Source organism: Solea senegalensis, linkage group LG2 (assembly GCF_019176455.1).
Source record: "Solea senegalensis isolate Sse05_10M linkage group LG2, IFAPA_SoseM_1, whole genome shotgun sequence".
NCBI classification, from domain to species: Eukaryota; Metazoa; Chordata; class Actinopteri; order Pleuronectiformes; family Soleidae; genus Solea; species Solea senegalensis.
In genome coordinates this window covers 31,091,159-31,106,091 of record NC_058022.1, presented here as the reverse complement: position 1 = coordinate 31,106,091, position 14,933 = coordinate 31,091,159, and the positions used below count along the sequence as shown (strand labels likewise).

At 41.0% G+C, this 14,933-nt stretch overlaps 1 protein-coding gene across 1 annotated transcript in view; it reads left to right on the top strand.

Annotated features, from left to right (window-relative positions):
• The window catches only part of LOC122760830 (serine/threonine kinase 11 interacting protein), a 34,976-nt gene extending 20,260 nt beyond the window's left edge, over positions 1-14,716 (top strand). Inside the window, exons 20-26 of the mRNA XM_044016011.1 lie at positions 40-149; positions 1,625-1,722; positions 2,796-2,977; positions 8,536-8,620; positions 10,849-10,931; positions 11,710-11,936; positions 12,871-14,716. Coding sequence (XP_043871946.1) covers positions 40-149; positions 1,625-1,722; positions 2,796-2,977; positions 8,536-8,620; positions 10,849-10,931; positions 11,710-11,936; positions 12,871-13,038 — 953 coding nt within the window. The 3' untranslated portion in view covers positions 13,039-14,716. The remainder of the gene's footprint in view (positions 1-39; positions 150-1,624; positions 1,723-2,795; positions 2,978-8,535; positions 8,621-10,848; positions 10,932-11,709; positions 11,937-12,870) is intronic.
• The last annotated feature ends 217 nt before the right edge of the window (positions 14,717-14,933 follow it).

Here is a 14,933-nt window from a genome sequence, read left to right as displayed (position 1 = left end):
GGTTTTTACTTCTGAGCGTCTGTCCCCACGTGTCTGTAGATGCTGTGGACTTACTGTCTGAGGACTTTGAAGCGGTTGACCATCGACTCAAGCTTTTCCTGGATGTGGAGGTTTTTGAGGAAGAGGAGGAGCTTCACTCTTTCCTCAAGGTATGGAATAACATTGTGTGACATCATTTTTTACCCCCACTCGAATCCTGTTAAATTTAAAGGGGCTATATGTAGGAGTAGTCATGCAGTAGTTGTTGTTTTTTTAATGCCAATGAATTAACCAGTTTCAACATGACTTCAAGACATACGTTTGGTTCTTAACATGCTATTTAAAGAATACTGATAAACATAAAGCTGCTCTCCAAGAAGGGCTGCTACGATCATTCTAGTTAACAATTATTAATCAATTACTAAGTTAATTGTTTAATTCATTTATGAATTAATTGGTTTGAATGTTTTGCAAGTGGGTTGAAAAAGTGCGGAATTAGCATTGCAGTTTCAAGCTTCGGACCAAGTGTTACTGTAACAAAAAAGAATGAACGTATTTTTCGACCCAGAGGTTGGGAAACACAATTTTTCAAAAATACTACGCCTATTCTAGTAATACAAAGCTAAATGCAAATCAGTGAAGTATTCCATTAATGATTAAACTGCTGACAACATGTGCTCAGGGTTTTTTATAGTAATATATAAGAGGAGTGATGCTTACTATAGCCCTGGTGTGTCACTGAGCCATATTTTTTTATGGGCCTAAAAAAAAACCCTGAACAGAAGCTGGAGAGAAGGCATTTTCAGTCTTTTCTCCATAGTTTTAATATTTATCACATGTTTTCAGCCATTATTTTCTCACATTATGTAATGTGTGAAGAGGAGAAACTGTGTTTGCATTACAGATATTAAATGGAGCTACTATTAAAGGACGAAACCGTATAAATCCTGAACATAAACTCTTCATGACTGCCTTATCATTGCTCAAAATCAGCAGTGAAGCCTTTTTTACATGGCTGCGGTTTGCTCCCTAATGGCCCAAGGATTCTATCTTAATGGGTGGCGACAATTTTAGGACCTCGCGGTTTCATCTGTCGGCCAAGATGAACAAAGTCAGTAAATCCCCCAGGAGCCCATTGAACCTCACACTCGTCCTCCACCCCTCCCGCCTCCTGCTGTCACTCAACCTTCTCAGAAACCTCTTGCATATGCAGCTCGTCCCGGGAGCTTCTCACATCAGTGGGCGAGTGCTTTTCTCTGTTGGACACCTGGAAGGAGAGCGGAGAGCGGAAGAGGGCGGAGCAAACCGCAGCTGGGAACAGGAGGTCCCCGCTCCATTCATTTTAACTGTGTTTGTTTACACAGGGACGAAGGCCGCTCGCTGTCTCACATGTGCTGTTGTTCTGGAGGAAATGAAGCTAGATCCTTTTCCACATGTCTGAATATTAAACCTGTGAATAGAATATCGGGGGAAAGCTGGGGTCAAATGAGAATAGGGTCGCCAATGACAAAAATATACAGATACAGAAAGAAACAAATGATTTCATAATGCAAGAAATAACACAAATCAAAGGCAAAGGACTCTGTTTATGTTGATCATAAAATCATTTTAAATGCCTATTCATTTCACTGATGTGTGCTTTTAGATGTCAGCTGTCAAATTTGGCGAGCCTGGGGAGGTTCCGTCGCTGCTGGTGGTGTCAAACCAGCGGATCTATTTCCTGGAGATGACGTCAGAGATGCAGTAAGTAGAGCAGCTTCACAGGATTGCATGAGAGCATCTCAGCCAGCTTCTTGTTATGTTTTTTTAATATACTCCGCACAAATTCATTTAAAGTTCCTGAAGAGATTATTGAATGGAAAATGAGTAAACGCCCTTGAGTGCAGGGTGAGTCATCAAAATGAGCCAAAAAAAAAGGACAGATATGATAAATGATCCGTTGACTCAAGAACACGGAATAAAAAGTGAGAACATGTACTTTTCATTTCATGGGGCCTTAAAATTGAAGCTGCCTTCATAAAAGTTACTTGTAAATGTTGTCCCCCAGCAAGACAAGATGTGCTCTTTTTCCTTTCAGTTGTATGTGCAGCAGCTTAGATGAACAGCCAGTGGAGTGCGCCTCTCTTTCTCTGAACTGCCTGTCTCCTGTCATGGGCTAGAAACGATGCCTGGAGGATGTGCAGAAAAGCCTGTAATTGGAATTATTGACAATAATGCCAGAAATATTACCTATCTCATCTTTAATATTTTATGGTATTTGAAAAATAGCCAAAGGTTATACATGAGCACGCCCTGTATTTTCATGGTGAACATGTAAGATATTGACAAAGCATTATTATAATTTTCTCCAAAAAGAGTTTAATCGGGTCCTGCTGGTGTTGCGAGCGATTCAAAAGAGGGCACCACACTGCAGTTTGAAATAATGACTTGCTCCACACCCTGTATTAAAGATGCAGATAATATTGCAAAACCTGTGCAGGGTTTCTGGGTCACATCTTGAAAACACATTGACCTCAAAGTGTCTGTGTCTTTTCCCACCTCCTGCCAGTTCTAGCCCAGTTTGTGTGTTTTGTTTTGTTTTCTCGTCTCATTATGTCACATGAATGAAAACAAACTGGATTTCCTCCAGGTTTGCAGCCTCATGCTGTCACGCTTCCCCCTGTGACCTTACTCCAGAGTTGATCAAAAGTGACTGCTCTTGTTGTTTTGCACAGTGTGTGACCCTTTGTTTTTGAAATGAAAGTAAACCTTTAATTCCATTTCATTGTGACGCTGCATTTCTTTCCTGTTTAACACTTCACGCCTTTTCCTTCCAGCACAGGCCAGCTCTCTGACTGGCTGCAGAAGCGGGACAGCCACCCAATCGTGGAGCTCAGCTACCTGGAAGTGGGCTTGGGCTCCCAGTGCATCCACATGGAGTTCGGAAACGGGGGCATGGCCTACACTCTGCTCGTGAGGGACAGTTTGCGCTGCAAACGCTTCTTTGGCTTGTTGACAGGTAAAAACAAAACAAAACACAACCAAATAAGAGCAAAGTGGAAAATTCTATTAATGTATGGAAAAACACATAAAAGGAATCGGAGAGAGAAACCCATCGACTCGCTGGCTATGCTATTCTCACCACCACAAAATAAACCGTGAATCAAAATTTTTGAGAGGTTGTGGAGCACTGTTGAATCCCTGAGGCTTGTATTGAAACAGCATGTTCCACTCACAGGAACTGTGCCACAGACTGAGAAACCCAACCTTCTCCTCTTCTCTACCTAATACTATACCATATGTGTGCTATGTGACGCACATTTCTGCCCCGTTTCCCCCTCCGCGTTGGGTTCACACAGACTAGCGCACATCCTGCCCGGTCCAACTCGTCTGCGAGGCAGGAGCAGAGGCTGAGAGGAAAACCTTTTATTAGATGGGGGCTCCTGCGCGGGTAAGGAATGTCTGGAAAAATATGGAAAATTGATTTGACAATTTCCAGCCCCTTAAAACGTTTGGAGAAAACAGGAACTTGGCATGCATGGAAAAGTGTTTGTCGCTCAGCTCTCGTGCACAGTATTCCGAGCTTTTTTGTGATATTTTCTATCGTGATATCCCATAATTACTGGTTTATTATCAGCGTGCTACAGAAAGTTAGAATTTGAGCAGTAGAGCAGTGCAGATTTTTTGCTTTCACTCTCACGACAACATGATTATTATTAATCTAAGTGTGTGGAATAACTCTGCCTCGTATACACTTTTCTTTTCTCTTTGCTTTTTAAAGTTATTTGTCATGTTTGCTTCAAAATCTTTTATATACTGAGTTGAGCAGTATGAAAGCAGAGATACCTGTCATTTCATGGTAGTTGTGTCCTTAAATCATCTCATGTCATTTTAAAATCACCTCTACACTGATGTAGGAAAAGTTCTATAAAATCATTTAAATCTGAATCTGTATTCAAAGTAAATGAATGAACTGGAAACATGGGTTTTCCTTGAACTTGTCCTTCAAGCAATTATTTTTTCTTTGGGTGCCTTTCTCACTTTTTCCATCACATACTTTGCTTTTCATACTTTTGATCGCTATCCCTTTTTTGTCCCTTGTTCTCCTCCACCGCCACCCACTGTGTCTGTGAAGTCCGAGAGCCTTCCTCTGTCTCCTTCTCCGCTCATTTACTGTTGCGTTCCTCATGGCTGGAAATGATTCCAGATTTCTTTCAGCGAGCCCACAGGGCTTTGTCCAAAACAGAGCAGGCAAAGTGAAAAACACGCATGATAGTTTGGTGAAACCGTCAACGTGCGTCCTAAAGACAGATGCTTTCAAACCCGTGCCAAATCCTATACCTGCACATCAAGCATGCGATGCTTTCATTCCCTCTCCTCCTCCCCAATGAAGGACAATAACACGCTTTGTTTTCTGAAAGCCAAATTAACCACAAAGCAGCTGGTTTCACATTTTGTACGAACAAATACAGTGAAGTTTAACCATAACAAACTCCGCCTGTTGCCCAAGCTGGCTCCCATCACACGGACAAAAGTTGAAAACCACAACTGTAATGGAGGACGGAGGACGGAGGACTCGCTGGCTCAAAGAAAGAGAAAGGATGTGGTTATAACGTCTCTGGCGTTCTAAGCTCCTCGTTGTGAATGAGTCTGAAACATGTTTATTGAAACATGAGAAGTGACACATGACCGCTGTCATCTGCAGGCCAGAGGTACAAAAATATAGTCTTTGTGTCCCTTCATTGTTGTTTCCCCTCAGTTTTTTTTCAATATTACTCAATCAGTGTTATAGGAGATGATGGTCTGTAGTTTTCAGTATTGGAGCTGAAATGCACCTGTAGCTGTGGCCTTTGAAGTGTCGCTTTCACCTATTCAGTGGCTCAGTGTATGATTTCATGTGAAAACCATCAGGTGCACTGGCAGCCAAAGAGTCTGGCCCTGGAAACAGGAGTATGCAGGGATCCAGACATAGACCAGAACCCAGAGTCACAGTCTCCCCGTGTAAACTCGCTTTCTAACTCACACATCACCTTTCGCTGACTCACAACTTCACTCCTGGATGGCATCTCTGTTTCTCATCGGAGCACAGTGAAGTGTCCTGCCAGGAGTGTGGGAGGCTGCAGCTCCAGCCTGCTGATTAATCTGCCATATTTTTTCCAAAATAAAACAGAAAGTCGACATTTAATCCCTTTAAATGATCAAATATTACACTTTTGTTTTCTCTTTTAAAGGTCCAGTGTGTAAAATTTAAGAAAAAAAAACCCAAAACGTCTCACATTCACTCGCATGGAACAGTTAAGTTGTGTTTCCACTAGCATAGTACCTGGTAACTGAATGGTCTGAGTGCCGTCACGTCTGACACAAGAATCATTATTTAGCGACAGTACTGCTGATCGCAATTAACTGATTCTAATGATTCAGTTACACTGAAGACAACTGCTTTACAAGTCATTAGTTTGTGTGTCGCATGTAAAACGAGGTCACGGCAGTTTCATGCAGCCGTGCAGCGATGACTCCGCCCACGTTGAGTAGGTCATTTTTTTGTGGTGGAAATCCAACTCAAACCGTGCTGTGCCAAGGCGAGGCGAGCTGGGACCATAGTGGAAAAGGGCCATAATTCTCACACACTGGACCTTTAAAAGTGACAACAGGAAGAGGATGTTACCTTTTTCATGCGACCGCAACACTGTAGAATGATTTCCAGATTGCACACACTTTGAACAGATCAGTAATTAATATTCTAACAACCTCACAATGTTTTTTTAGAAAACAACAACGTTTCCAGTATCCACCACTGAGTGAAAGTCTCGGATTTCGTCGCTATTAGATACTAATTCCATCCAGAATGTATCGTCATTGTTGAAATAAACAATTGAAAAACAAAACACTAAATTTGTACAATTTCAACAGTTACTCAGGGAGTCGGCCTGAGCAAACTCTTAATGTGAAGCAATATCTGTTTGGTGCATGTTTATGACTCATTTTCCTTCTCATATGAGGCTGGTTATTCGACCGTGAATCATTTCTGGGTCCTTGTGTCCTCGATATGTGAGAATAAAAAAAAAAACACATTGTCATGAGAAAAGATGAAAAAAAAAAAGCCCAGCTTGTTTCACTTATTTGCTTATTCTTAGAAAAGATAGCTCCCATTAAAATCAGATTTTCAATGCAGATTTAATCAGGGGAAAAAGGTCCTTGTGTGACTTTGTCAGGCAATTTGAAGACCATTAAGAAGTAAATATGTCTAATGTTTGCTGGGGGAAAAAAAGAAAGGCACTTACTGAAACTAAAATGAAACTCTGTGGCCCTTTTGTTCTCGTGATCTGTGCCTAGTTTAACTACCTTCTGAGTGTGAGCTCCTAACCCACAGGTAGACAAAAATGTGTTTTAGATTAGATTAGACTAAGGATTGTAATCCTGCAGGGTTGATTCATGAACAGCAGAAACATATTCACTAACATACTCACTGATAAAATTCTAGGAAAACCTGTGTGTAACTGGAGAATTGACACTGAATAGCCTCCCTTTTCTTAAGAAAGGTGGAGATGAGGCCGGGATTGTTTTGTAATAATAATCTTATTTTCTCCGTCTTTAGTGTCCATTTAAATCTTTCAGCTTTCTTTTCTTTCTTTTTATTTTTGGAGTGCCATTCATTCATTCTATTCAGAGTTGACTGCTAAGCCACCTCGGTTATCCTCACCCTCCGTTTGCTGGTGTCACACTCGGTGACACGCCACTGTCCAAGACTGCGAGCGTGACCCAGCGCTTTGTGTCCCCGGCACATTTTCTCATCCGCTGATTTCTATGGGGCTGAAATTGTACACCTGCAACCAGAGAGCTGTTTGCTTTCTTATGACAGTCAGTGGAAGTAGAAGAATCAGTTTCAGACTTTTGTGTGTGAACCTCTTTGCCTGAATGTCTGGGTGTGACATTTTGAGGCTACTGTGTCTTCCCCCGCTTCTTTACAAGTTCAGGGGACGGGGCGTTGGCTTCCTGCCACTGCTGCAGAAGTCACATGGTGCACTTAATCGCCGCCTTCACCGCAACAGTTCACGCCTAAAGTCTTGAACTGTGACCACGTTTCATCCGTGAGCGACGCCTCCATTCAGCTTCCACACAGCTGTTCGCCTTCCCCAGCTGTTCCAAAGTGCTGCTCACATGTGATGCATCATTTTCTCCGTTTTATTTACATTATGTCATCATCAAAATAGTCTCATTTTTTAAAACTGCAGTAAAACATGTGTATTACAATTGAGGTTTAGGAATCATGAAGTGTTACTAACATGTGCTAAAAAGGTGTAGTGCATCATTTCTTTGGAAATTGTGAGAGGAAAAATTGACGTAAACCCAAACAGGGGATCAAAAATGACATTTTCCAAGCACAAAAATAAAAATCACTGGGGTTTCAACTTTTCAATTATTTTCATAATCGATTCATCTGTTGATTATTTTCTGGATTAATCAAGTAATCGTTTGATGAAAAAAATGTGTTTTTCAAACCTGAGAAAATGATGACGATCTCAAATGTCTTATTATGGCAACGAAACCAAAACTATCTGAGAATGTGTTTCAATTATTAAAAATACATTAAAAAAAGATGAATCGCTTGTAAAGTGAGTTGACGCTAATTTAGTAATCCATTAATAATCCATTAATCATTGCAGCCCTAATGTCGACAACCCACTTTAGACACAAAACAAGATATTCATGGAACTCATGAAATAGATAGCCCATATGGAAAGAATGGGAAAAGACGTTTATGTACTATAAAGGATGAAAACAGACTTTCACATCTCTCTCTCTCTCCCGTTTTATCCTCCTTTGTTGGTTTATGCATCAGGTTTGTGGGCGTATGGAGGCACAAGATGGCGGGCTCCATAAAGCAAGGCCCTTACTTACCTAAAGCACATATAAGAAAACCAGACAGTGTTTATTTTAGGGCGCACAAGTCGGATTGGATACTCGTAAAAGTTCTGTAGTTCTGTTTAGGTTGATGTTAAGTTTTCACACAAGGCTGTTTGAAGGCTCAAATTTGAAGATTCCCAATAACTTACAGTGGAGAGAGGAAAGCGAGTATTTAGCGTGTAAACCAGGCCGCAGAGCTGGAGTAGATGAAGATCCACCCTTATTTTATTATTTATTTATTAAGTATGTTTTCAGCAAGAAAAATTAAGTTGGAAAGTTGGATATGGCTGAAAAAATGCAAGTAGTTTCTACATTCTGCTCCATCGGTGGCTCAGCAAACAAACTTATGGGTAATATTTTGTTCAATTTCTGCAAAATAAAATCCATGTCTTAACCCCCAAAGACAGAGATTCAGTTGCTGTTTACATTCAATAAGTGACACAATGACATGACATAGTTATACCCACAAAAAACGGTTAGGAGTATACCATAGAACTTTGGATGATTAATATATGAGTAAAACTGACATAATAATATGAAAATTAAGCATGATTATTCAGGAAAGGGGCAGATTGTTCCATTGACCAATTTCTTTGGAAAGAGCCATCAGAAACGTCACCTGACTGCTGTGTCAATTTTTTCTTTTCTTTTTTCTTTTGTCACTTCTTCAAGGAATCGTGCGGGAGATGGCTCACAAATCGGACAGCATGCTGAATTCCATCTCCACGACGAGACTCAACCCTCAGCACCACCTCTGGTACGCGCGTCATTTGCTGTGATTTGTGAACATGACCCCTCGCATCGATCATGTGGACCAATAGGCGCAAGTTACAGGGAGCTTTGGCTGCTCCAGTTTTCTAACACAGCTTTACTTTATTACAATGAGTGTTTTCTTTTTTCCCCCCTTTCTAAATTAGCTGGTAAACCACATCTTAATTTCTAACACATGTCGTGCTACAAATCCTGAAAGCACGGGTATGATGTGGTGCATTTTATTAGCACCTCGTGCAGCTTCTTTTTTTTTTTTTCTTACACTTTTATGTGTATGTTTTTCTCTCTTTCACAAAAGACGGCGGCTTTCTCAAAATAATTGTTGTTTTAAATGTGCGGTGCTTTTTAAAGCGAGTTTACAAAGTGCTGTGACGGACGAGGTACCGAAATTGGGCTACAAATAGTTATAAAACATCATTTAAATTCAACTTTGCTTTTATTATCAATTTGTTTTCATACAACCAAATTAAAATGGCCACTCTATGTTGCAAAGAACACAGAACACTGAATGAATGAATAAATAAAATGAGATAAAAAATTAAGAGAAACAAGTGCAGATAATAAAAATCCATTACATCATCCGTCTTTGCCTATAAAACAAAAGTAAAAAAGTAAGAGCAAATAATAAAAGTTATCTTCAGAAAAATCGAGGGAGCAAAATAGCAAAACAAATTTAAAAGGGGCAAAACAAACACCCTTGGATTTATCTTGTGTTTCATTTACGGAAGCCCCCCCGCGTTAACCCAACCAGCCGAAGTCCAATTAGTGTCGGCTTTCCTGCAGCTCTAACCAGCAGCAGCCTCCGTCATGAAGAACAGATTAGTGTATCCAAGCATTAAATGTCACTAATACCTCAACACTGACACTGGCCAAAATAAAAACAAATCAGAGCGGCGCCTTCATGTGTCGCGAGGCTCCTAACCACAGTCTCACAGCTCACTACCAGTGGTTGCGCAACCCGAGTCCTGTTGGCTATTATTATGTCAATTATCCCCTTTGCCTCACAGTTTGCTGTGAAATTCACTGTGTGATGCCGAAGTGATTCCATGTGAGACGGCAGTGGCAGCGGCACCTGCCTCGCCGCAAAACCACCGCCCGCCAGCACTCTGTTATCTTTGTGGAGGCTCGGAGCAGATACTTCAGCAATTAGAGATTTGTCTGCGCGCGAGTGTGATAATATATATAATCCACGTAAACTGCTCTATACCACAACATCTGCAGTTAAAAGGACACATTTTCTAACTGGTGTGGCTCAAGTTTTACAGAATAGCACCCATTTCCACCAACCAGCCACTTTATTAGGTACAAGGGACTCCTGTGTTCAGAGATGGTCTCCTTCATATCGTTCTCTGTAACACCAGGATTGGTTGTGTGTGGAAAATCCCGCTAGTTCAGTAGTTCGACCAAAAGTCACTGTCATCCATTCCCATTAGTTCATTTGTTGAGGACTTCAGATATGAAAGAAAGGCAGATATGTTTCATTTATTCACTCCTGCGTGGCTTAGATTTAGTTAAATTGTCATTTAAAAATGATAATTGTGAATTCTAATAAAACAGTGCATTTGTATATAAATTATTTTTGACTGCAGCTGACTATATATTACATAAAATGCTTAAAAAATGTTTCTAAACAAATATTCATTGAGAGTGGATGGCTGTGGCCCTGTGATGGACTGGCGACCTATCCAGGGTGTACACTGCCTTTTTGCCCCTCCCCCCATTACCCTCATGTGGAGGATGAAGTGGTAGAAGATGAATGAATGCATGAATGCTATTTGAATTGCACTTACAGTACATTACAAAAAGCTCTTAAACTCTCCGTATGTTTACACAGTATCATCCTTATCATAATCTACAAACAATTAATCATTCCCTAGAGCATCAGAAAAAACCTTTTTTTGCATTTATCAGAATGAAACCTTTTCAGCACGAAAGCCTTTTTTTTGGAGAAAGTGTTTTTTATTCCTCACTGGGATGAGTAAAACTTATCCGGCTTAGTTTTTAAAAAAATAAAAAGACCTAGACATAAGATAAATTGTTAAAAGTAGGAATACATCATGTATGGCATTGTGGTATATCTGTAAAACTATTTTGTAACGTACAGTAAGTCAACTTTGTTTTCGACCTGTCCTGCACCTCAAAGAAAAACAAAGACAGTGTAATAATAGATAATACAGTTCTGTGTCAACACATTTTTTCTTCTTTATGTGTCAGGTCTCTCGTGTGCGATGACATCCAGGCAGACGTGGAGGACGGGCAGCTGCAGTTTTTCTACATCCTGGCTTTTATTTTGCAAGGTGACAACTCCTTTATCGCTCAGAGCCACGTCAGAGTTTTTTATTTATATATGTTCTTTTCGAGAACGTCGATAAGTACCTTTTATTGCAGCACACAGATGAGATTTCAAGAGCCAGCACATCGACTGCAATTGCTACTGAAGATGCGAAGATAAACGCTGGTTGGCGTCACTGTGTCCTCCCTTCTGAGATTTATGCTAAGTGTGGTTTGCGTGGCTGCATCAAAAGCGTACTGTACTTGATTATTGCGAAGCTCAGGTGAAATTCCGGGAAAGTATGCGAAAGGAAGGAAATAAGAATGAAAACCGTTTGATTTCCTCCTCGATAAAAGCAGGTTATTGCAGGAAGGGGGATATGGTGTTTGTGAGCAGCCGCCGACGTGAGGCGCCTACTGACCGGTTTTTAAACAACCCCGTGCTCTAAAATCAGGCACAACATCTCGAGTTTTTGACTGTACTGGCATGCGCAGGGATGCCTCCCTTCTCTGTGTACGTTCATAGCCAAGGTAGCTGCAGGCTACGCACAGCTGTGCACGTCTGAGGAATTTCAAGTTACGTGATTCCAGCGTGCCTGGATTTGCCTCTTTCCTCTTTTTTTCCTGATCTGAAATCTGACACTTGTGTCATCTTTGATTGTAGCAGAAAGCGCAGCGACCCGTCACTGTTTGACTATGAAGTCTCTGCTTGACATGAACCCTGTTTGTTAAAGCTCTGTTTTGTAAAAGCAGCATTACATTTTTCCCTCATGTTTCAAATTTTTTTATTTTTTTTCCCCTCAGAGGACATTTGGACACCACTGACTGTCCTGGCAACGCGGGAAACCCTCTATCTTCTCAAAGAGGATCACCAGTGGACAAAAAGCGCCAACGTCTCCACGGAGAACGGAAGTGCAGAACCGTGCAGTGGAAACTTTGCCATATTAGAAACTCTGCCAATCAGCTGTGTGAGCTCGGTCCACCTGTGGCCTTCAGATCAACGCAGACTAGATATCAAGCTTTATGACGAGGTTGGTATTCATTTGCCCAGGAAATGACAAGAAAGACGTCGTTTATTTACAAAAACACTGACAGGGCCTCTAGGATTCAATCTTTTTCTTTTTGTTCTTTGAACAAAGTTTTCCAGTTTACTAGTTTTCCATAAACACAGCATCATTTCAAGTCTTCATACACACAAGAACCCCCAAAATGTCGAAAATCTTGCTGGGGTCTCACGGAGTGTAACACTTGCTTAATCTCTGTTCTCCAACACTCCAACACACACTGTGACCACATCGCTTGAAAGTCACCCTGAATTTGTGTAGTCTAATCCCGGCATTAGCCTTTTCTTTCAATTGGCAACATGTTTCAACCAACTCCTTTTGCTAGCACACTGCTGATTTCTGTGGAGCTGATCATCATCACGGCAATGGCTAGATTCATTTAAATGATGCACTACAGCTTTAAGAGAACAGGAATCAAACTGCACCTCTCAGTCATGGACAAACTGGCAATGGTTATATGCCATGGTGTCTTATTCCTCCATGTTGAACCGTGAGCTAATGCTAACAGACCAAATTTAAACAATCAAAAGCATGACTTCAGTCTTTTCCCCAGTCCTGGCGTTTGAGTCTTCTTCTCCATGCTGTTTTGCTTTAAAAGCAGACCGGGATGTTTGTATCATCCCTTCGCACCTTTTTCTTAATCTTGTGAGTGTTTCTGCAGCCAGGTTTGTGTGTTGACGTGTCCCTCATGTGCTAGAAGTGTTCATTTGTCTTTTACGCCATGAGCCGAATGCAGGTTGTTGACATAATGTGTGAGAACATTTTCTGTCGCAGCTGTGATGACATTTTTAAACATTTTCCCAAACACTTTCTTATTCCTATTTTTCGGATGTTGTTTTCTTGGAACAAAACTTAATTATAATGTTTTGGGCTTTTTTTTTTTTTTTTTCACCTCTGGCAGACTGTGAAACAGGAGAAGACGTGGTGTGTGCGCTCGGAGAGCGAGGAGCACCTCCAGGGTCTGCTGGCCTGGGTCAGAGCACAGTGGGAGGCCATGTTCGGAGTCAAGCTTCACACAAGTCTGCAAGAGGAAGCTGCGGGTCCGGGGAGAGCTTCAGAAGGAGAATAAAGTCAGAGACTGTGTGTGTGGTTGTGAGTGTGTGTATGACTGGGTGTTTTGTGAGCTTAATTTGCACTGGGAATTTGGTTCGTGAGCAAGAGCAAAGGTGTCTTTGTGCTCTTCACAATCCACACTCAGTATCTTACTGTCTTTGTCTTCTGGCTGCTTCTATACTACTACATTTTTGCGTTAAAAAAAAAAGAGATACATTCTACTTTAGCTATACCTGCCATCGACATTAACCTGGTATTTTAGACGTAGACCATGTGAAAAATGGACACAGTCCTTGGAAATTTGCAGTTTGATTCGTTTCGAACTGGAAGTTAACAGATATTTTCTGATAAATGTGAAAATATTAATATAATGTTGTATTGATGAAGACCTGAAACTAGCAGTTGAGACCGCTAACTCCTCAGGAAAATGTTTACGGAAGTGAGAATTAGAAGCTTTGATTTTCTCAAAGACGTTCACGGAATGAAGCAGAGTCGCCCCCTAGTGGCTAACTACTACGTCCATCATACTTTTCAGTCCTGACAGTCACAACTAATGGTGCACTCAAGTTGTGGTTGGAATTTTGAAATTTCAGAGTAAGATTTCCACCTTGAAACATTGGAGTCGTGTCATAAACCATGGGATTTTAAGATGGCTGCTGTTAGCAGAAATAGTAAAAACACCCTGCGACTTTTACTGTTACTTGCACTTTTGTCGTATTTGTTTCACATTAAGTCAGTCGTATTTTTATACATGGACACGTTGCTACGCTGTTCATGTGGACGAAATACCATGCAGTGTTTTTTTCCAACTTTTCAACTGGAACCAGTTATTACCAGTTACCGGGACGCACTATAAATCTTATGTCCGATGTTACTTTTGAAAAAACTCGAGGCTGCGTTTTAGACAAGCAAAAAAACGCAGACTTTTGGAAACGATGACGCAGTTTCCCCACATTCACTTCCTGTTTGGGTCTTATCAGCTTTCAGTTTCACGTCAGAAAAGAAAATCCTACTTGGTACTCTTCTTCTTTGTGGTTTCTTGGTAGTAATACTCTCTGAAACGAAGCTTCCCGTTTAGACCAGCACACACATGCCCAGTGTACATGAATGGTCAGCTTTATTGAGGCCTCCAATTGGACCTGCATGGTTTTCTAAGAGTCCACAATGGGGGAAAACTAAACATCTTTTGAGTTTTGGCGTTAACTGGAGGCTACGCACCTTTAAATAAAAATATAGTAGTATGGATGTAGCCAGTTAAAGAGCCTTCAGTAGCAGTATAGTCATCCAGATATCATCTCATTGAGCTTCTCAAAATGTAGGCCTTGTTTCTTTTTCGTAGCCGCCATGTTTGTCATTAAAATGCACCTTAATCAAGCTGATAGAGAGCAGGTGTGTGAACCCGAGAGAAGATGAAATGATGTGTTTAATGCTGGGCCTTAAATATGTCACCACTCCCTCCCTCCCTCCCTCCCTCCCTCACTCCCTCCTTCTCATGCCGAGTGCACTGAGTTGGGTTGTCACCGGCTCAGCACGGGGCCAGACCTCAGAGGAGGAGGGGTCACCATCGAGGGTCACTTCACGCACTCTCCCCATATTAGGGTCTTGTGATGTGCGTCTGGCGAGAAGCCGAAAGCATGAGAGTTGTTACGTTTTTAAATCCAAGTGTGATTAAAAAGAAATATCTTGTGTGTCCACTCAGTTTGTATAGTATATTAGTTTCAGATGTGAGACAAGAACCACTGTGATGTGTAACTTCATTGTTTTCATTGTTTTCTTGTCATTACAGGAACAAAAAAAGTCTTTATTTTTCTATAAATGTAAAAGGGAAAAAAAAAACACCTGGTGTACGATGTGAATAATTCATTAGAATAAGTCATTGTGTTGTTGAGAGACAAACCATCAGTGTTTGTT